This window comes from Erpetoichthys calabaricus, chromosome 11 (genome assembly GCF_900747795.2).
Source record: "Erpetoichthys calabaricus chromosome 11, fErpCal1.3, whole genome shotgun sequence".
Classification (NCBI taxonomy): domain Eukaryota; kingdom Metazoa; phylum Chordata; class Cladistia; order Polypteriformes; family Polypteridae; genus Erpetoichthys; species Erpetoichthys calabaricus.
The window spans coordinates 150,418,117-150,441,657 of record NC_041404.2 but is presented as its reverse complement, the minus strand read 5'-3'; the positions used below and the strand labels follow the sequence as shown (position 1 = coordinate 150,441,657).

Genomic DNA, 23,541 nt, shown 5'->3' with positions numbered 1-23,541 from the left:
TGTTGGCTGGGATTGGCTCCAGCAGACCCCCGTGACCCTGTAGTTTGGATATAGCGGGTCGGATAATGGATGGATGGATGGATGGATTATTCTTATTGTAACAATGTTGTAGTGGTCATAGAATTAAATCAGCCTAATAATAATATTAATTTAATTGAAGTTTTTTTTTGTTCACCTTCAAAAATTCTGCATGTAAAAACTTTTTACTACACCACAAAACAAAAATGAATCTGTTGAAAAACCTTAAAAAAAGGCTTCGCTTTTCCCATCAGTTTTACACTACCTTGAATGTATTATATTTCAATGAATATATGCTATCTATTATAAATAAACAATTTTATTTTTTATCTGCCATAAACATCCTACATTTATTTTGTGGATTCAGCGGCTTTCTTTGAGATTTGTGTTTATTCATTAATGAACGTGTCACAAAAACGACACAAAGCCATCAGAAAGGTTTGGGGCAGTCACCTGTATATTGTGCCTTGGCTGCCAAACGGTGAATTGAATGAGCGATGTTCATAGATACCAGTCCAAAACAGAACTGATTTAGGCAGCTAGGATGGCGGCGTTACAGGCCGTGAACCAGAAGGGACGTAAACTTTGGAAGTAACCCCAGAGGAAGACAGGAATAGTTCAATCAATCAGTCTTTATTCAGGCACAGATGAGTAACTCGACTCATGCTTTGCAAAGCAGAAGAGCAATGTTTTCCCGTTTCAATCGGCTTTTACTATTCATTTTCCTCCTTCCCCCTTACTTGTGAAACAGCATCTAAGCATTTCATCAATTGTTTTTTTGCCAACGGTTTCTTTTTTGTGTATGAGTTCAAGAGTGGCCCCAAAGAAGGAAAGGTCATCTTTCCTGTGTCAAATAGACGCGTTCCTAAAGAAACTGGAAGTTGCTCTCGGTCAGCTTACTTCACCTTGTCTTACGGCAGACGCCTGAATGAATAACCTGCCATGATAATAAAACAGCTTTGAATCCTCAGTAGTTTGCAAGCAATTACATTTTCTTTCACACATCAGTGGTGCCTGGAACCGGAAGTGACGTCATCAGTAAGCCCAAACACCCCCCCCCCCCCAAACCACCTCCAGAAGTGACGTCTTCAGTGGCACCAGAACCGGAAGTGACATTATCAATAGCCCGAAACACCCTCCCAAACTACCCCCCCCCCCAAACAACCCCCACAAGTGATGTCTTCAGTGGCACCAGAACCGGAAGTGACATCATTAGTGGCTTCTGGAGTGACATCATCAGTGGCCTGAAACACCCCCCCAAACCACGCCTAGAAGTGACGTCTTCAGTGGCACCAGAAAACAGAAGTGACATCATCAGTGGCACCAGGACTGGAAGTGACACAATAAGTGGCCCCGGGAAAGTGATGTCATCAGTGGCACCGGAAAACAGAAAGTGACATCACCAGTGCCATCAGGACCAGAAGTGACATCATCAGTGGCACCGGAACCCTATAGGATTTCCTGTGGATGGTCTGCCAGAGATTGAGAGAGACAGTGGGTGCACCTCGCCGCCCTCCTGGTCTGGTGTGGAATTGCTATCATTTAGGCCCTTCAGCTGTCTCCCAATCGCACGTGTGTGACAAACGAAATGTCATTTGTTTCGCAGCATCGTAGCTAATGTGTTGTTTTCAAGTCCTAAGAACCTTTATACATTGGCTAAAGATGGAAAAACTAAAAGCATTGTATATAACAAGGCACTTCAGTAAACAATACAAGCATATTAGTGAGTCTTCATTGTTTGCTAATTTATTTCTATTTTTAAAGTTGTGTTTAGTTTCATTATATTTTTCTCAAACAATTAAAAAATAAAAACAAACTTTATTTTCCTCCCGGGCAACGCAAGTTGAAACTAAGGTTTAATGTCACGCATGTGGATCTCCACCACCATCACCTCATTTATTAAGTGTTGGCCGCTCAAGGTGGGCTCTCTGGTATCCACAGTAATGAAGCCCAAAGTGATTCGGCAACTGCTAATGAATTGTGTCTTTGTGTATGACGTCCGGGCACAGGAACCGAACGTGGAAGTGCCACCACGCCGTAATGAGGCCCTGTGTTCCAAGTGTAATGACAGGCTCCATTTATCCTTCATTGTGCTCTGTGGAATTCCATCCTTGGTTCTGCTTAATAAACATCTCACCAAGGTATTTCAGGAAGTCCATTCTTCTTCAGCTCAGGTTTGTTAAATGGGAATTACACATTATGAGACCACTTGGTGTCGTTAATAACTTCCTGGAGGCTGTGAAAGTACATTAAAACATGAAAGAGTTAGGAAACGATCCCTCTTATGAATGAAGCAGAGGGTCCATCGTGAGGAGAGCTGGGGAGTAGGCAGTGAGCATCAGAAACAAGAATTGGTTATCCGGGTGTGAGAATAAACGTGAAAAGGGATGAGAAAGAGAACGGCGAGGTGACGTCCCAACTGCACGCCTGCAGTGAAGCCTCCCCTGCCTTTTATGTCTGGTGCCCTCCTTCTGTAATCGCAATTTAATTCACCATAATGCTGCTATACATCTATGAGGGACGGATCGGCAGTGCGCTTAAAATACGGAGTCTGGGGGTTACACCCCCAACTGTGAAAAATGAAAATATGATTTTGTACTTTAATAAATTGTCAACATTCATTTAAATACATTTGAAATTCTAAATAGTTGGAAATCTGACCTTGGCAAATACGTTTTTCTATCGTGTGTAATTGTGCTGAGAGCAGAACACTTTTATAAATGGTGGAAATGGAAATGCAGGAGTATTCCTCTTAGAAACATTTTATACAAACATATGGAAGAATGTGTGTGTGTGCGTGTGTTGTAAAAATATAATTCAAGTACCCCGAAGCCCCCACACACACACTGACAGGACTCGTGGACAAATTCACACAGGCAGCCAGACAAAAACCTGCATCTTAAAAGATGGAAATTTCTCACAGCAATGAACTGTGAAGCAAACAGTAACGGTTTCTTGAGGAATTTGTGACACGACTATAGAGTTCACACAAACTCTGACACACCTGCCTTGTATTAAGTTACAAACCCCAGCAACAACAATCATAGTAATAATACGAATAGTGTTAGCAGGCCCTAAATCCTGTAGGGAGTCAGAAAGACCACTGACGTTTCAAAGTCCTGCCTCACTGAGGCTTATGCCCATTTTGATATTCTAAATCCTTTCAATTGCCTTTTGATTGTCTTTTTTGAATTTTTGAATCACACCACGATACATCCCAGGTCACATATTTTGAACTGTGGAAACTGTCAGTGGTCAGCCTCAAACCCCGATGTCTGGATTAAAAAGTACCTCAGGAGCAGCTGCTTCTTCACTGTAAAGAATAAGAGAATTCATGTTCAGACTAGCGGGGACTGCCTCTCAATCACGGTCAGTGAAGAACTTCCTGCTGGTGTCAACTTCTACAGAGCACTGCCGCTTCACTCCATCCATCCACAGTGTAGATCCTGCCAACTACGCCAAATGTATTACCGTAGAATCAAAACCACGATTCATCAGCGTTTGCACATTTGTGCTGTGGTAACCACTGGAAGTCAGCTGAACTCTCTCTTATTCAGCCCCCCACCCTGATTTGCACAGCACCACCACTACACTCCACCCATCCACAGTGCAGATCCTGCCAACTACGCCCAATGTATTACCGTAGAATCAAAACCATGATCCGTCAGAGTTCAGACATCTGCACTGTGGGCAACCGCTGGGTGTCAACTCAGCTCTCTCTCACTCAGTCCTCCATCCCTATTTGCACAGCATCACCACTACACTTCACCCATCCACAGTGCAAATCCTGCCAACTACACCAAATGTATTACCGTAGAATCAAAACCACGATCCATCAGACTTTAGACATTTGTGTTATGGTAACCACTGGAAGTCAGCTGAACTCTCCCTCATTCATCCCCCCACCCCGATTTGCACTGCACCACCACTATACTCCACCCATCCACAGTGCAGATCCTGCCAACTACGCCAAATGTATTACCGTAGAATCAAAACCACAGTCCATCAGAATTCAGGCATTTGTGCTGTGGTAACCACTGGAAGTCAGCTGAACTCTCTCTCATTCAGTCCCCCACCCCGATTTGCACCGCACCACCACTATACTCCACCCATCCACAGTGCAGATCCTGCCAACTACGCCAAATGTATTACCGTAGAATCAAAACCACGATCCAGCAGAATTCAGATATTTGTGCTGTGGTAACCACTGGAAATCAGCTGAACTCTCTCTCATTCAGCCCCCCACCCCGATTTGCACAGCACCACCACCACTACACTCCACCCATCCACAGTGCAAATCCTGCCAACTATGCCAAATGTACTACCATAGAATCAAAACCACAGTCCATCAGAATTCAGACATTTGTGCTGTGGTAACCACTGGAAGTCAGCTGAACTCTCTCTCATTCAGCCCCCCACCGCGATTTGCACCGCACCACCACTATACTCCACCCATCCACAGTGCAGATCCTGCCAACTACGCCAAATATGTTATCATAGAATCAAAACCACAATCTATGACAGTTTGGAGATTTGCACTGTGGTAACTGCCGGACATCAGCTGAGCTCTCCCTCTCTCTCACTCAGTCCCCCGACTCCTATTCACACAAGACCACCACTACACTTCACCCATCCAGATTGCAAATCCTGTCGACTACGCCAAGTGTATTATCACAGAATCAAAACCACAATCCATCAGAGCTCAGCCATTGGTGGTGAGCTCATGGCCGGACATCAGCTTGGATCTCTTTCTCTCCTGCTCAGCCCCACCTTCATGCAGAGCACAGCCACTATGCCGAGGGAACAAAGCCAAAGTAACTTATATTTAATCAGTCTATGAGTCACATGTTTCTAACTTGGCCTTCTGATTCTACTCATTGCCTTGATTTCACCTGCTGGTTGAAGTTGAAAAGCAGGTGTGTGAAGTGAGAACCACATTGCTTGTTGGACATAAAACTCTTCAACTGACAAAGTGGTGTGTGCAGATGCAATGTTAGGATGCAAAATGCAGTTTTGGGGACACCGTTTCTCCCAAGGTTTTTTTTTCCTTATGCTTTCCCCCTGACACCCCAGCAGTTCAATATAATGATGCCGATTACCAGCCCGTTGACTTGGAAGAAACCCTTTATGATCAAGTCCGTCAATGTTGAAAAACTCAATCATTATTGTCTCTTGAAAATCTGTCCTCGTGGCTTGGAAAAAAACAAATCGCCCAAATCCCGTGAACAGCAGAAGTACGCACTCATTCAGTTCAGCATAATTAACCAGACTGTACGCATATGATACCTAGTGGCACATTCAATAACTACCACTTACTCTTGTGCTGTTTGACCAATTCTGGACATTTTTGGGTCCCCCTTCATATTGCCATGGATTAGTAAAGAGTTCCAAAGCATGTAGTCACAAACACTGGCAGTAACGGCCGCTAGAGGGGAATATCGCCATCAAACCCCAGCTAGTAATATGAACAAGCAACAAATCTTTACAAAACAAAAGATGCAATCATAATGAAGCTCTGAGGAGCACAAAGGCAAAACGAGTCAAACAAAGATCCAATACAGAAATCCAACTAAAGGAGGCTGGGAAAAAAAAAAAACAGCAAGAAAGTCAAAATTCCAAAATACACAAAGAGCACAAGCACCGCAAAACACAGACAGCTCACCGATTCAAGAGCGCATTCACGGTGAACCGCCAGGAAGTGCAGAGGAGCTTCCAGACTTACAGGGCGGAGGGCAGTTCCTGGGAGTGATTGGCAGGTGGCCCCGCCTCTTAGGGGACGGTCCACCAAACACTAACAAAGGCAGTTGATATGAATGGACAAAGCCAAAAATCAAGAATGATGCACATAAACATAGAAGAGGAGAATCAAACATGAGCAAAAGAAACATAAACCATGCATTTGAACCCCAGCCAGGGGACGAACTGAGACATGTATCTTATATATAAACGTCTACGCGAGGAAGAGTTTGTGTGTCTGTCTGTCCGGCCCGGAAGTGCGAGGCTATGGCATGAAGCTCAAAGAGCCGGCAAGGTGACCCCAAATTAATAAGTCGGAAGAAGAAAGAAGTACGAGGCTACAAACATGAAGCTGAAAGAAAGCCAAAGAGAAACAACCAAGGAGAGACAATCGTGAGAGAAACTCGCTTAGCCGCTGATAGACACACGTCCGTAAAATGAAACCACAGACTCTGCATTTCAATTTTTTTTCTGACAATTTCAATGGTTTTTAGGAGCCCGGGCTCTTTACAGTATGGGTTTACACTGCTAGTATCGTATATAAAAGGTAACATTTAGTCCCAGTTCCAAGTGTCGCATATGTGTGGAAAGAAAAATGAAACAGGTGATGTACTTAATGTGCATAAAGTGTATTGGTGTGCGCTCCACATTAAACCATAGCATCTACCGTATATACTCACGTATAAGACCCAAAAAATCGATCATAAAATCGGATTCCGATTTATACGCCCATTCAGAAATGCAACACTTACATTTTTTTTATTTACGTCTTCTCGCCTCCTCCAATCTCGCATCAGTCTCTCAGACACATCGACTTTTGTTGCAGCAGCGCAGTTCCCAATTTCTTTCGCCACTTCAACGACTTTTAATTTAAAACCAGCTTCATACTTTCTTCTGATCGTAGATAAGGGATGCTCTTACCATAAAGGTGTATGAGGGTGTGAGATACAAATAACACAAATCAGTGCAAACATCGCTTCGGAACAGTTTGGGTATCACCGTGTGGTCACGTTGGCACAACAGAGAGATTAGGAGCACATGCTGATACAGCGCATTGCCGCACCCACAGAGAAGAAAAAGGCCGTGTGCTCGGTGGTGACTCTCTCAGGTGGGCGTTAGCATATCGTAATCTCTTGGACCAATAGAGCGTGAGTTTCCCGCAATCGACCTATACGACTGGCATTATAAAATACTGGAAATTATACGGTAAAATCAAGTCCTGTGGGAGAACTTATCTGTGAGTATATACGGCATCTTAGACGTAGTAGAAAAGGGTTAATAAAAGTCAGAACTTTGTTCAAGCTAAAGTGGAAACCAAATAAAGGTCAAGTGAATACCAAAGAACAGGAAGGTTCTGCTTGATGGTTCAAGAACTTGGCAGACTGTCACATACCCATCAAGACTTGCAGATGTCATGCACACAGGAACTCAAGAACTATTGGAAGGTATTGTAAGGACCAAGAATTTAGTAAAATGGCCATGCTCTCTGCTGACACATCTCACGTCTTTTAACCAATCAGAGTGAATATAAACCCAGCCACGGGGTGAGGATGCACAGACCAGTGTGTTTCTTTGTGACGGTCCCAAGCCCGGATAAATGGGGAGGGTTACGTGTTACGTCAGGAAGGGCATCCCGTGTAAAATGTTGCTTGATTGACAGGCTTACAACAATACAGATTGCAGACGGTGCAAGCCAATGAAGAGAAACTAAAGGCACACTGAACAAGCTTCCTCCTGCCTGGTTCCTCACTCAAACAGGTCCGAGTTGAGGACAACTTTTGTTCTTTAATACAAGGGTTGTGCAAAACGTTTTCTATTTTCGTTGGAAACAGTGAAGGCGGGGGGTCGGTCTCAGAGTGTCATGTGACTAGTTCGGTCTGACCAGCCCTTGCAGTTTAGTATAAGATTGGTGGTGAAGATGGCTGCGAATCTTATAAACTGCACCAAAGAGGAACAGCGGTCTGTCCTACGCTTTTTGTGGGCAGAAGGTGTGCCTGGAGCACAAACTCATCTCTTCATGTGTGCTCAGTGTGGGGATCAAGTCCTCTCTCGTAGAGTTGTCAATGAGGGGATTGAAATGTTTGAAAATGGCCGTACTAGTGTGACGGATGCAGAGCGCTCCGGATGGGAAGAAGATTTTCATGTGATGATGATGATGTGAAAGCAAGTGGTGCATCGGTGGCATCACGCTCAACCAAAGACATTTTTTGCTGATGGCATTTAAAAGTTGGTACGACGCTAGGAAAATTGCAGCGCAGAGGAAAGGTGACAATGTAGAAAAGGGATGCCATTTGTTTTTGAAATTCTTAATAAACAGAGTTAAAAAAAAAAGTGCGGAAAACTTTTTGAACGTCCCTCGTACATTCCCGGTTTCATTTCTTCTACCCGTGTGCGTTTCTTACAGGGGCTGAAATAAAGCGTACAATTGGTGGGCTGCAGCTCCACGCTCCTGTGTTTCTTCTCCACTTCCAGCCTTGAAGGACTCAGACAGACAGCCACCATCTCAAGTCCTGCCATCGACCCTGCAAGCATCTGACGTTTGGAGACCACATGGGTCCAAGGCACACTGGTGTCACTGAACTTGAGCGATTTCATCAGCTGAACTAAACACCACTGAAGGGGGTTGCCCAGGGCACCCCAACCCTTTTCATGCATTCTTTGAGCTTTTTATGTAACTCCACATATGTTGATATACAGTGACACTCATCGTCATTTGCTTCTTCTGCGGTTCGGAGTAATCGTTACAGCAGGGACGCACCTGCACCACAGTCTAACTGTTTCCATTTCAATACCAAGGTAACAGGAAAGCCAGGCCAGTCAGGAGATACCTAAAAATGTCCAGCCCCCACCGCCATGCCCACCTTACCCGATTCCTCATTCACGTAAACAAATCCTCACCTGGAAGAAGCCATCCGTTGTGACAGACACGGGTAACGTTGCCCGAGATTCTTCCCTATAGCCTGTTGTTCACCATCTGCTTTAAATATGGTGGCACCCCAACCATTCTTCTGACGTCTTTTCCGGCCCATCAGCCACATACTTTATTGAATATAAAATGTCCTGACACTCACTTTTCAATGTGAACTTTAAATCTGATTATGACTACAGATAAAAACAAGTCAGGGGTCAGCAACATCAGAGCCACGTCCATGGCCTTAACAAGCCAGCCACGTGTCTTCCATCCATAATAATAATAATAATAATGTTTTATTTATGTAGCGCCTTTCATACACTCAACGACACTTTACAATTCCATGAACACATTAACAAAACAATAGAAATCACATACAAGAAAATGAATAACAGAGCAAAAAGACACCGGTGAGAAGAGACAGCCAGAACACGCACAGCGTACTGTCATCCAGAACCGGAAGAGAACTCCAAACCAAAACCCAAAGAATTCAGGGTCACAAAGATGAAAACACCCATAAAAATGCACAAACAAAATTTCAAAAGATTTCAAAGGAAAACAAAGATTTGCTAAATTAGTTTGCCGGGTGAGACCCCGTTAAGACTACATTATGAAAGCCAACACTGATGCAATATGAGCCAAAACTGTTTCAAGAAGCTGGACGCGTCAAACTAGAGATGAGTGACATCGCTGTCAAAAGTATTTCTTCCTCCACCACAAATGACATTTGCTGTCACCAAGGATGTTTTGTCACACACGTTGTGGCCATGGGAATCGATCACAGGGACATTCTGATACAAATTACGTCTCAGCTCACGGGCGTCACACGGTGAGCTACTCTGGAGACTGACGCACACTGACAACTGCACTGGAGCTCATTTAGTAAACAGACCCCGGGATGGGGCAATGCTGCCTGATAGCAACCCGGGTTCAAGTCCCACGTTCTTGTTGTCTGCGTGGAGTTTGCACATCCTCACGTCTATGTGGGCCTTCATTTGGGTTCTCCCTCAGGTTACATTAGCAGGCAGCTGCAGCTGGCCCAAGTCTGTGTGTGTGTTTGTGTGTGTGTGTGTGGACTCCATGAAAGACTGGTCTGCCTGGATGGGCTCCGACACCCTTGTGTCCCTAAACATGTGTGAGAATGTCTGCATGTGACAGCCTGGTGCCCTTTCTGCCGTGTCTTCAGTGCTGCTGAGTGTCTAGGACTGGCATTCTCTCTAGGGTTCACTTTTTTCGATAAGCTCTGGATCTTGGTGAACTGGGTTCAGAAAGTGTAAGGAAGGAGCTAATAGAGGAATAAAAAACTTAAATCTTCTTCTCCTTCATCTTTTGCCATGTTTTTGCTGGGTTGATGTACCTGATCACCCTTCTCCATCTTTTCCTCACCATTCAAGCCCCTTTTCCTTCTGATCTTCATTTACTTTATCCACCCACGTCTGTTTTGTCCTCCCTTGCTTTCTCTTCCCTTGTTCTTCCATTCCCATCACTCTTTTGCCCACATCTTCATCGTCTCTCCTCATCACATGTCCACACTACTTCAACCTACTTTCCTTCACTTTCTTAGATTTCTCTCCCACATTTGCTGTACGTCTGATTCTCTCATTTCTTATTCACTCCACACACCCATCTCAATATTCCCATTTCTGCCACTTCTTCTCCTGCACTCCCTTTACTGCCCAGATGTCTCAGCTCCATACAACATGGCTGGTCTTACCACTGTCTTAAACTCCTTACCTTGAACCTTCACCTTTTTACTTCAATCACACAATACTCCTCATACCTTCTTCCAATTGTTCCATCCACGATGCACTCTGCATCTAATTTTCCATCTTTGGTTACCACTGATCCTAGATACTGTATGTAAAACTTATCAACTCTTTTCAGTAGCTCTCTGCAGGCTAACTTCTGAATCCCAATCATCATCATCATCAGTAAAAAACTTAAAGACAGTGCCTAAATTCTGGCTAGCAAAATCCTGAAGCAGCAGGTTGTGATGACTCACAGCGCTAAGGACCGTAGTTCAATCACATTCTGGTGACTCACTATGTTCTCCCCACGTGAGTATCCACTGGAGAGATGATGTTTCCTTCCACATCCCAAAACCGGGCTTCAGTTAACTGGCAAATCTAAACTGGACAGGGTGAGCATGTGGAGTCCACTCAGTTTCAGTTCCTCCCTTGATAGATCACAACTTTACACAACCCTGCCATGGAGGACAAGTTGGCTCAGAAGAAGGACTGATGGAAAATTTTAGAACATTAGGTCTATCATGATGAGAACAGGCCATAGAGCACAACAAGGCCTGCTAATCCTATCCACCTAATTTCTCCAAAATAACATCAAACTGAGATCTGAAAGTCCCTAAAGTCTTACTGTCCACCGCACTACTTGGTCGCTTATTCCAGGTATCTGTAGTTCTCTGCATGAAGAGAAACTTCTTAATGTTTGTGTGAAATTTACCCTTCACAAGTTTCCAACTGTGTCCCCGTGTTCTTGATGAACTCATTTTAAAATAACAGTCTTGATCCACTGGACTAATTCCCTTCATAATTTTAAACCTTTCAGTCAGGTTTCCTCTTCATCTTCTTTTGCTTAAACTCTAAAGGCTCAGCTCTTTTAATCTTTCCTCATAACTCATCCCCTGTAGCCCTGAATCAGCCTCGTCGCTCTTCTCTGGACCTTCTCTAGTGCTGCTATGTCCTTTTTACTTTCTCGTATATTAAGTATAAGGAAAGTATTGTAATCCTCCAAAGATTCAATGTTAAGATTTCAATGAATCTCGACGTTTTAGACCTCCCTGACATTCTCACATACAAAGTATAGGACAAGTATTGTAATTGTCCAAAAATTTCATTGCTAGATTTTGATGAATCTCGATGTGTTAGACCGCCCCGAATCCAAAAATACCATTTTTGGAATTATGTTTCTGTGTGTGTGCATGTGGGTGTGTGTGTGTGTGTGTGTATAAACACGATGACTTGACTACTCTTTCACTTCGGTCAACCAAATTTTGCATTACAAGAATTTCAGTACAAAACGTAGATTTCTATCAACTTGTGGGCTATTTCCGGTAACTGGAAGTGGTACTTTACCTTTTATTAATGCAGCTGTAGAGTCAGATTTATTCAACTTTACTTTTATAATAATTGTTCAATATATTATTAATTTGATTTGATTTGTTGTTGGTGGTTCTTTAATGTACACAATATAAAAATATAACCATTGTCTTGCAATTTACTCCTCAAATATCCATCCCCATCCATATCTGAGTATCTTAGAAAGTCGAGGGGAGACCACTCACAATTTTTGGAGACCAAAACTGCACCCAGTACTCCAGATGAGGCCTCACCAGTGTGTTATAAAGCTGAGCAGAACCTCCTGTGACTTGTACTGCACACATCAAGGCGCTATATAACCTGACATTCTGTTAGCCTTATTAATGGCTTCTGAACACTGTCGGGAAGTCGAAAGCTTAGAGTCCGCTACAACTCCTAAATCCTTCTCATAAGGTGGACTTTCAATGTCCAGACCTCCCATTGTGTATTCAAGCCTAACACCAAGTTAATGACTTAATACTCAGGGACACTGCCATCTAGCATATCATGGGAACAAAGAGTCCAAGCAGGTTAACTCCCTCGATTCTACTGTTATATTAGCCCCCCAAAAAGGTAAGGGGCCTGAACCTTTCCCGGCAGGGTTGCCAGTGTAAGTAGATGCCTAGCAGAGAACATCCTTCCTTTTTCCCTCCTGTTTTCTTCCCCTGGCCTCCTGACCAGGCAATGAAATGGAACCTAACCTGGCAGGGACGCCAGCCCAAGTGTGTTGTCTGTTACAGGAGTCTAAAACTTACTGGGACTCCCAAGTCACAGCATCCTGTCAGTCCTGAATCAGCCTGGCTGCTCTTCTCTGGTCTTTCTCTAGTGCTGTTATGTCTTTTTTTGTAACACGGAGACCTAAACGTGTAGGCAGATGAGGCTTCACTAGTGGATTATAGAATTTAAGCAGAACCTCCCTTTAAGCAGAACTCCAGTTCTTAAATCCTTACAGTGGCTCCTGCTTAAGTTTAGGGCAGATTTTTAAATTCTCCTTTTAGCATATAAAGCCTTAAATGGCCGAGGTCCGGCTTACTTGTCTGAACTTATCATGACTTACAAACCAGAGCGCACATTAAGATCTCAAGATGGTGGTCTGCTTATGATTCCAAGGATTAATAAAATAACAGGGGGAGGTCAATCTCTTAGTTACAGGGCCCCTAAACTGTGGAATGGAGTGCCTGCTACTATAAGAGATGCCCCTTCAGTCTCAGCTTTCAAATCTCACGACTTCAGTTTAGCACACCCTGACTAGAGCTGCTGATTAACTGTGCAGACTACATCTCTGTTGTTAGTCATTAGCACTAAAACATACATGAGAGTTAGAATTTGTTACTAACCCTCACCTCTTCTGTTTTTCCTCTCGGTACTCAAATGTGGCACTTGGTGCCACTGCCTACCTGCCAAGTTGCTTTGCCTGCCTAAGTTAAAGTCATCCCTGATGGAGGATCGCAGAAATCGTCGGGTAGAGGGGTTCAGCACTGGCCAATAGGGTGAGGCGGCTTGATGGCTGAGGTCTCCAGGACTCTAAACAAATCCAAATCCTATTATGTGATATCATCTACTGTTGAATTCCTCTCCATACTTGTAATATTTTTATTTTTATATTGTATTGAGGATTACTTGTGTTCTGTTCTGTGAACTGCATTGTATTGTATTGACCCCCTTCTTTTTGACACCCACTGCATGCCCAACCTACCTGGAGAGGGGTCTCTCTTTGAACTGCCTTTCCCAAGGTTTCCTCCATTTGTTCCTTGTCTTCTTAGAGAGTCAAGGCTGGGGGGGGCTGTCAAGAGGCAGGGCCTGTTAAAGCCCATTGCAGCACTTCCTGTGTGATTTTGGGCGATATAAAAATAAATTGTATTGTATTGTACTTGTACTCCACACATCATGATGTATGACCAAACATTCTCCCAGCCTTCTTCTGTCCACTGTCTTGATTTAGATACTGATGAGTCCACCATGACTCCTTGGCCCTTCTCATGAAGGGGATACTTTCAATTTTCAATCAGCAATACCCTACGTTAACTTACATTAAAATTCATCACCCAAGCCCCTCTATAATGATGCACCTGATTTTGGATCATCTGCCGTTGTCCGCAGTCAGACCACTCAAATACATGTGGTGCAGTTTGTGTCTCCAGAGGTCACCGGTGTGTGCCAGCATTAAAAGTGATGTTCAGTAACGTGCTGCATGGATTCTTTCTCCTGCCCTTCTTTAAACACAGCCTCGGCACACTAAAATTATTATCCCCCCCCACACACGCACAATAGTTAGGGCACAACACTCTCGACTTTTACAGTAATGCCAGTGATGTCATTTTGACTCCCATTTCTCAGTCCCTCTGATTCAGAGATGTAACGCGGTGCTGTCTGATGAATCAAACTTTCCATCACACAAATAAAAAATCCTTCCTAGGAGTGCAAGTCTGTGTCTCACGAGAATGAAACATCTTTCACGATGAAGAAACTCATTCATGAGAAGACAAATACTTTTGACAGCCATCTCAAAAACCAAAAAAAATCCTTTTACATCTTTAAGCGTGAGACCTCGACAGCCAAAGACTTCCATGTGAAGGCACACGTTATTAGAATCAACATTTTTAAACAACACCACGCAAACGTTCCATCTCTACAGCAGGAGCAATGGGGCCTTCTGTGAGCTGTTTGACGACCCCTGAGGTGTCCTGCTGTATCAGTAACACGTCACAGGAAAACCCTTCTCCCACGCCCCTTAAAGATCGAGAGCTTTGGCATCAAGACCACCCAACGAGCGCACACTGGAAAGACGGCGAGAAGAGGACTGACTCACGTTGACGGCGTCTTCAGGCTTCTGGCTGGCTGCGTGGGAAACTCCAGTGGAAATCTACAAGACAAGAGGGAAGAAGAGGGAAGGTGGCATCAGCGTGAGGGGGACAATGACATTCACAGCAAACAAGAGAGCCCCCACGACCTGCTCTTACAGCAGCGGTAGCCTTTTTACACACTTATGGAATTTGCTATTAGTGAATATGAAGAAATTCTAAGCAGAGCAATCCATTTATGGGGGGGGGGGGGGGGATTCAATCTAACCAGTATAGGGCCAGTTTAAATTATAAATACATGTATATACACAGTGGATTCAGAAACTATTCAAACCCCTACACTTTCCACTCTTCCAGCCAACTCCGACTCACCTGGGTAAGGGAGTGTGGTCCCTTTTATTACAGACCCGGGAGTACTTCCGGTGCCAGGGCGATTGCCCGATGGAAGTACTTCTGAATTCACTGCCGTAATCTTCTTTATTTATTTATCTGGTTTGTACAACGCTATACACTGTATAGCCTACCATTCTTTCTTATATTCTGTAAGGGCCTTGAGCATGGGAAAGGCGCTATATACAGTGCATCCGGAAAGTATTCACAGCACAGTATTCACTTTTTCCACATTTTGTTATGTTACAGCCTTATTCCAAAATGGATTAAATTCATTTTTTTCCTCAGAATTCTACGCACAACACCGCATAATGACAACGTGAAAAAAGTTTACTTGAGATTTTTGCAAATTTATTAAAAATAAAAACATTGAGAAAGCACATGTACATAAGTATTCACAGCCTTTGCCATGAAGCTCCAAATTGAGCTCAGGTGCATCCTGTTTCCCCTGATCATCCTTGAGATGTTTCTGCAGCTTCATTGGAGTCCACCTGTGGTAAATTCAGTTGAAAGGCACACACCTGTCTATATAAGGTCCCACAGTGGACAGTTCATGTCAGAGCACAAACCAAGCATGAAGTCAAAGGAATTGCCTGTAGACCTCCGAGACAGGATTGTCTCATGGCACAAATCTGGGGAAGGTTACAGAAAAATTTCTGCTGCTTTGAAGGTCCCAATGAGCACAGTGGCCTCCATCATCCGTAAGTGGAAGAAGTTCGAAACCACCAGGACTCTTCCTAGAGCTGGCCGGCCATCTAAACTGAGCGATCGAGGGAGAAGGGCCTTAGTCAGGGAGGTGACCAAGAACCCGATGGTCACTCTGTCAGAGCTCCAGAGGTCTTCTGTGGAGAGAGGAGAACCTTCCAGAAGGACAACCATCTCTGCAGCAATCCACCAATCAGGCCTGTATGGTAGAGTGGCCAGACGGAAGCCACTCCTTAGTAAAAGGCACATGGCAGCCCACCTGGAGTTTGCCAAAAGGCACCTGAAGGACTCTCAGACCATGAGAAAGAAAATTCTCTGGTCTGATGAGACAAAGATTGAACTCTTTGGTGTGAATGCCAGGCATCACGTTTGGAGGAAACCAGTCATCGCTCATCACCAGGCCAATACCATCCCTACAGTGAAGCATGGTGGTGGCAGCGTCATGCTGTGGGGATGTTTTTCAGCGGCAGGGACTGGGAGACTAGTCAGGATAAAGGGAAAGATGACTGCAGCAATGTACAGAGACATCCTGGATGAAAACCTGCTCCAGAGCGCTCTTGACCTCAGACTGGGGCGACGGTTCATCTTTCAGCAGGACAACGACCCTAAGCACACAGCCAAGATATCAAAGGAGTGGCTTCAGGACAACTCTGTGAATGTCCTTGAGTGGCCCAGCCAGAGCCCAGACTTGATTCCGATTGAACATCTCTGGAGAGATCTTAAAATGGCTGTGCACCGACGCTTCCCATCCAACTTGATGGAGCTTGAGAGGTGCTGCAAAGAGGAATGGGCGAAACTGGCCAAGGACAGGTGTGCCAAGCTTGTGGCATCATATTCAACAAGACTTGAGGCTGTAATTGCTGCCAAAGGTGCATCGACAAAGTATTGAGCAAAGGCTGTGAATACTTATGTACATGGGATTTCTCAGTTTTTATATTTTTAATAAATTTGCAAAAACCTCAAGTAAACTTTTTTCACGTTGTCATTATGGGGTGTTGTGTGTAGAATTCTGAGGAAAAAAATGAATGTAATCCATTTTGGAACAAGGCTGTAACATAACAAAATGTGGAAAAAGTGATGCGCTGTGAATACTTTCCGGATGCACTGTAAGTAAAATGTATTATTATTATTATTCCGAGTCACATGGAAGTCCATTATTAGAGTAGAGAACTTGTTTCCCTGGAACGCCCTCTTGCGGCACCCCGTGACCCCAGCAGGGCATGCCCTAATAGACTACATTTCCCAGCATGCCCTGCTGGCTTCCCACTGGGTGGGGATATCCGGGACTGCTGCCATCTTGCGTGCTGGGGCAATAACAGTTCCCTAGTGATCTCTCTACTTCTATAGGGGCTGTCCATCCATCTCTTCCTTCCAGGTCAGCTTCCTTTCCTAGCCGGGATGTCCATCCAGCCCGTGTGGCATCTACAGTATTACAGTTTCACATTGGAATAGCTTTTGCTATGACATTTAACAAATCACAGGGACAAACACTCGAGCAGTTATATGTTGCGTTGTTATGATGTAACTCCAAACACAGAATCAAAATTTTATGTGATGTTGATGAAAAGTTCATTCCAAATATTATTTTTTACTGAAGTTTTACAGTAAAAGTGCAAGTTTAAAAAGTATTTGCGTGTTAATTTCAAAGCCAAACAGAGCGAAAACGTATAACACAACAAATACTTTGAACGCGACATGACACATAATTTTCTTTCAATTTATTACGCTTTACTGTTTATTTTTACTATGATTAATTACTTGCTGTAATGTAAAATAGTTAGGTCTATTATGCATATGCAACAATTCCCACAAAAATAACAATCTGATTAAATTGTACATCTGCTTCCCCATACGCGAGCGGCAGATCTGTGAAGTGACTAGCACATAGCGCCCACCCGGGGGTTGCTGAGCGAAGTGAGCAGGGGGCAGAGCCCCCTAGTCTTCCAAATAAACATCAAGTCGAGTTTTGAAAGTCCCTAAAGTCCGACTGTCTAGCAGACTACTTGGTCGCTGATTCCAAGTGTCTTAAATGATTAACCAATGGACGCTTCTCTGGCGGTCGTCCTACTTGACAGGTCCTCCCTCAGCAGAGTTTGAGTTACCATTGGGTTCGGGGTCACCACTTTGACCAAGGCCCTTCTTTCCCTGTTAGTCAGTTTGTTCAGTTGTCCAACTCTAAGAGGAGTCCTGGTGGTTCCAAACGTTCATTTCACAATTCCTAAGGCCACTGGGCTCCTGAGGATACTCAAAGCCTTAGAAATGGTTCAACCCCCTTGGCCTGATCTCGGCCTCACAACAATTTCATCATGGAGGTTGTGATAAGAAAGAGTCAAAGACATCATAGAGATTTGAGGCAGCCACCCGTATATTGTTTTTCCCGGCTGCAGAAGTTGATTTGAAGTAGCACGATGTGCATAGAACAGAGTCCAGAACAGAACTGATTGCATGGAGACAAGGTGGCGGTTTTAACTGATAAAATGGGAAATGACGTCATCGGTGCCGGAACTGGAAGTGACGTTTTCTTGACTGGAAGTGACATCATTGTCGGTGCCGGAACCAAGTAGGATTTCCCGAGAATGGTCTGCAAGAGACTGAGAGAGACAGTTGGCACACTCCGCCACCCCCTGGTCTGGCATATAATTGCTATTTTGTAGGCCCTTTAGCTGTTTCCCATGCGCATGTGTGTGACAAGATCTAAAGAGAGTTCCTTGGACTTCGTGGTTTGGTTTTTATCCCGACCTGCGGCGTAAACTGTGGTTACATGTGGGCTTTTCTAAATGACGTCTGTAGAAGTCGGGTTTGGACCACTGCTTCGGGGTGCACCTGCCATGTAATGACCAGACCACAAACAGCAGCTATATTGCTTTCTGCGGAGTCTCTGCTCTTCTGAGCTTATCCTTCAAAGCTGAGGTATCATTTGGTGCTTACTATAACACAGACGTGAACAAAGTGAGAAAAGGACAGTTAAGCCCTTGTTGCCTAAATGTATTTACAATTATATAAAAAAAGAAATTTGTGTTTTTGCTGTCAAGCAGATGCTAAATTAAGTGGAGCTTGTTCATTTGAATAGAGCACACAAGCAAACAATAAGCGGGTATGGATGTTTATCTCAGCACAACTTTCCTCAAATTTGGACAATTTCTTGAAATTATAGTAGGCAAAATCCACATGCATGGCCACGCCAACACTTTGCTTCCATCAGGTGGATGTAGTTTCCACTACGACTGCTAGATGGCGTGACCAGTGCTTCCAATACGATCCTTGGTACGTATCGAATACGCATTGACCGGCATTGGTGGGATACACGCGCCACGTGGCTGCATTCCGGTTGGAAGCGGTTTGAAGCAATTTCGCGACAATTGCCTACAAGGGGTTAAGCATGTTTTATTATTTAGGATTGCAGCAAATAAAAAAAAATAAAGCTAAAAGTGCTCTTAGCTCAACCCGGCCGGGACATCTCTGAAGTGGAAAGATGGGGGAAGGCAGCTGCTTTGGGACACTGACTCCACCAGGATGCTAGATGGCGGCATCCCTGCACCAGAATGGTGTCCCGGAATCCCCCAGGGCATCATGGGATCTGGAGTTTGGCTTCCCTGCTGGGTACCGTGGGTGCCGCCAGGAGACACTGCAGGGAGACTGGGGATTCCCTACTGTTAACATAGCCAGGGAGTACAGTAATCCCTCCTCCATCGCGGGGGTTTGTGTTCCATAACCCCCCGTGAAAGGTGAAAAATTCGCGAAGTAGAAACCATATGTTCGTATGGTTCTTTTTATATATTTTAAGCCCTTATAAATTCTCCCACACTATTATAAACATTTCACGCACAATTATACAGCATAAACCCCTCTTAGATATTAGGTAAGATTCATTGAAATTATGTATGTAAACTGTTTTACATACAGTAAAACCTAAATATTATTTTAAAGATATCGAGCGTCTCCGATATCACATGTGTTACAGCCATTACGACAGACAGGCCACCAGCAATAAATACGTACAATGCAAGAAAAATTGTATACAGTAAAATGTGTGTACAGTGACACTAAACTATGTACATGTAATAAGTACTGTACGTAGATAATTAATTATGGTTACTCACCAACAATGACACGACGACTTGTCCGATAGCGATGAGTTTAATTTTACTGCACAACAAAGGATAGCGTTACAGCTCTTCTAAAGGAGCCTCTTCAGGCGACTGTTTAGCACCGCCGTTGTTCTTCTTCCAGCACTCTTCAATCCAAATCCCTAAAGCAGATTCCATCCAGACTACTGCCTTATCACGTCCACTTGCAACTCGTTTTGCACCCTGGTTAAAGGACACTGCGGCCGTAGATCTTATATGCTTTTCCTCCTTTTTAAATAAAAAGCATCGTGGACTCATTGATGCTGTAATGGTGTCCTGCAGCGGTGTAGCTGTTCCCTCCCTTCAACATATCCAAAACTTTAACCTTTTCTGCAATCATTTGCATCCTCTGTTGGAGCTTGGACACGGCCCCTGAAGCAGTAGCTGGAGCACGTTAATGCTGAATGAGTGAGATGAGACTTCCTGGTTAATGCAGCACTCCGTCGCTGAGCCAATCAGCACACAGGAACTTTAACTGTGTGCTCTGATTAGGTAGCTTCTCAGCTATCCGCCAATAGCATCCCTTGTATGAAATCAACTGGGCAGACCAACTGAGGTAGCATGTACCAGAAGTAAAAAGACCCATTGTTCCCAGAAACCCACGAAGCAGCGAAAAATCCGCGTTATATTTTTAGATATGCTTACATATAAAATCCGCGATAGAGTGAAGCCGCGAAAGTCGAAGCGCGATATAGCGAGAGATTACTATACTAAAAAGTCACGGGGACGGAAGGACAGAAGTACCTCCGGGGTGAAGAAATTCCAAGTAATCCATCTGACCCGGATGTGCGAGCAAGTCACATGAGCAGAAGGACAGAAGCACTCCACGGGTCAAGGACTATTTAAAGGACTGCTGGGAACCCAGCAAGCGAGCCGGAGTCGGGAGGAGTGTGACAGAGCTTGCTGGGAGGTTTATGTTCATCATTCGTGATTATTATTGTGTATTGTGGCTGGGGTGCTTTGGAGGCACTTCTTAAATGAAGAACCATTGAAATACGTCTTCGTGCCTTTAGCCTGTGTCTGTTGGGTTTAAGTGGCGACAGCGACCCCATGCGTTCTTACAATGTATATTATTTATAGCTTATTTATAATTCATTATTAATTATAATAATATTATTATCAATTCATTAATTATTTATTTATATTTATAGCTTGCTTTGACACTTAAGCTGCTTGGCGTGTCTGCGGCTAACAAGTCATGGTAAGGATGGAACAGGGAACTTGAGGTTGGCCGAATTGTGCAGGGTGAGCTCGAGAGCGTGTGAGCGTACAGAAGTGTAAGAGGCCAGCGCACTTCAAGCACCTTATGGTCAGGAGCTCTGAGGATGACGAAGCTGACAAGCGGACCAGGGTGACAGAGACCTTTAAGGTATCTCTGTTCTGCCATGTCCTGTTAGGTGTAACCAGTGGGATTAGAGCTTACGTTACAAGTAAGAAGTAAAGAGCTGATTTCTTTTTAGTGTATTAAAGGACGCAGCACTAACACCTCCTTGTAACACGTTCATTTTTACTGCTTTGCTGATTTAAGTGTTACCCTGGCAAGTATTAGAAAATAAAAATAGACTCTTTGACGCTTCCTCCTGCCTGTACTTCTTTTCCTCCACGTAAAGTTGAGAACTGGAGACCCAGCAGGGGTGGCCTGTGTAGTTTTCTTCCACACGTCCATGCGATTCAGTTGGCCACAGGTGGACTCCAATCACGTCCTCGACACAACTCAAGGAGAATTGAAGCACACAGGATGGACAGTGAGCACCATCGGGAGTGTCACAGCAAAAGGTCTGAACACTTTGAGAACAGACAAATTAGTGAACTTTAATAAATGTGCTAACCTTTCGGAAAACGTGTTTTCAAGTTGTCATTAGTTATGGAGTATAATTTGATTGGCAAAATTGCAAATTTATCCTTTTAAAATTAAATCTACAACACAATAAAGTGTGCTGAAAGTGAAGGGGGTCTAAATGTACAGTATATATTTATATTTCTATATAGTTGCCACCAGGGGGCGCACTGACTCCCCAGGCCCAACTAAGCACAAGTCCAGCAATACACAAGGCTTTATTTTCAAGGGGAAACGCTCATCAGCACCAAGCACAGTACAGCACAAATAAACAGCACAGCACTTTCTCTCTGTCCTTCCGCCTCCACTCCTCCTCTGTGGCTAGGGGTCCGCACTGGCAATCGGAAGGTTGCTGGTTCGAATCCCATAAATGCCAATAGGGACTCTGCTCTGTTGGGCCCTTGAGCAAGGCCCTTAACCCGCAATTGACGAGCGCATTGAGTAGTGAGACAAGCGCTATATAAATGCAAAGAATTATTAAAGAATTATTAATGCTGCACCTGGGAATACTTCAAGGTGGCACATCAGCATTATCTGGAAGTACTCCCAGGTGTGGTGAAAACCCAAAGTAGGCCTCTGCAGCGCCCTCCGGGGAACCCAACAGGGCTGTGACAAACTCCAACTCCCACGAGGCACCGCTGCAACTCAGGGGGGCTGCCATCTAGTGCTCTGGGGGATGCAGCACCCTGTGCATACCTGGTCCTCCTGTCCTTCATTTAAGAAGACGCCTTATGGAGGACCCCGGCTGTCCATCACTACCTATATATATATATATATATATATATATACAGTATCTCAAATGAAAGTCATAAAATATAAAGGCTTAAAGTTGTCAATTTTATTTTCAGATAGATGCAAACTTCAGCAGTAGACATTTAGTAAAATTGTAAACGTGAATGTATTATTTATCAAAAGGAGTAACTGCTTATGGCCCTGAAACCCATTAGATGGTAAAACGTTATAAGTCATTAAAACAGAAGTATCATTTATACCAAATATAAGGCTCACTGGTGAGAACCTCAGTATATTATTTTCAAAATGTTATTTTCCTAACTTTCCCTGCGGCAAACGCCCCTGTTAAATGTTTATAATCCAAACTTTTTGCCAGTTTGTTTTCAAAGGCACTCACAGCCAATCCATTCATTCCCTCTTGAGACATATTTGTACTTATAGAGTGTATTAATAATTTCAACTTTGAAAAACTTTCCTCCCTTGCTGCTGCGGTGACGGGAACTGTCAATAAAATGCTGTATGCGATTTACGTATTAGGAGGGAGCCATGAAAAATAGACAAAGACATGCAGTTTGTGTATACTTACACACCTCAATCTATTATATAGTGCCTTTCACATCTATCTATCTATCTATTGTGAGGGATGGCTGGCCATATATTCCGGCCCACACCTCCAAACCGCCAGCAGTATGGAGGCTCCCCGAATTCCAGCAGGGCCTCATGGACCATGTAATTTTTATAAACAGCCCTGCTGAATACCATGGGGACCACCAGGAGCCACTGTAGGGAGGCTTACGGAATGCTACATGCCCTATAACCCGGAAGTACGTCCTGATCACATGACCAGAAGGAACGACGTGCTTCCAGGTTGAAGAAAAGGAGCTTTTTATCTGACCCGGAAGTGTTCACGGTCACATGGACAGAGAGATAGAAACACTTCCGGGTCACGGACTAAAGGACTGTGAGAGACCAGAACACTGAGCTGAGCTGGGAGAAAGGGTGGCTAAGTGTCTGGGAGAGGAGGAGTGTGTATTATTGTTGATTATCGAGTATTGTATGTGTAGTGTGGAGTGGGGGGTGCTTAGTGCACAGTATTGTAATAAAAATAAGAAGAATTATACTTTTACCTGGTGTTTGGTGTGGTACCTGAGGGTTCAAGGGAGCAATAGCGCCCCCTACTGTTACACTA

At 44.0% G+C, this 23,541-nt stretch overlaps 1 protein-coding gene across 15 annotated transcripts in view; it reads right to left on the bottom strand.

Annotated features, from left to right (window-relative positions):
- Positions 1-23,541, bottom strand: part of rbfox1 (RNA binding fox-1 homolog 1) — a 2,603,746-nt gene that overhangs the window by 1,723,103 nt on the left and 857,102 nt on the right. For 14 of the 15 annotated variants that reach the window (XM_051933405.1, XM_051933409.1, XM_051933407.1 and 11 more), the window contains one exon: positions 14,570-14,623. The exons of the other annotated variant lie outside the window; for it this stretch is intronic. In XM_051933405.1, coding sequence (XP_051789365.1) covers positions 14,570-14,623 — 54 coding nt within the window. The remainder of the gene's footprint in view (positions 1-14,569; positions 14,624-23,541) is intronic. 15 annotated transcript variants of the gene reach the window in all.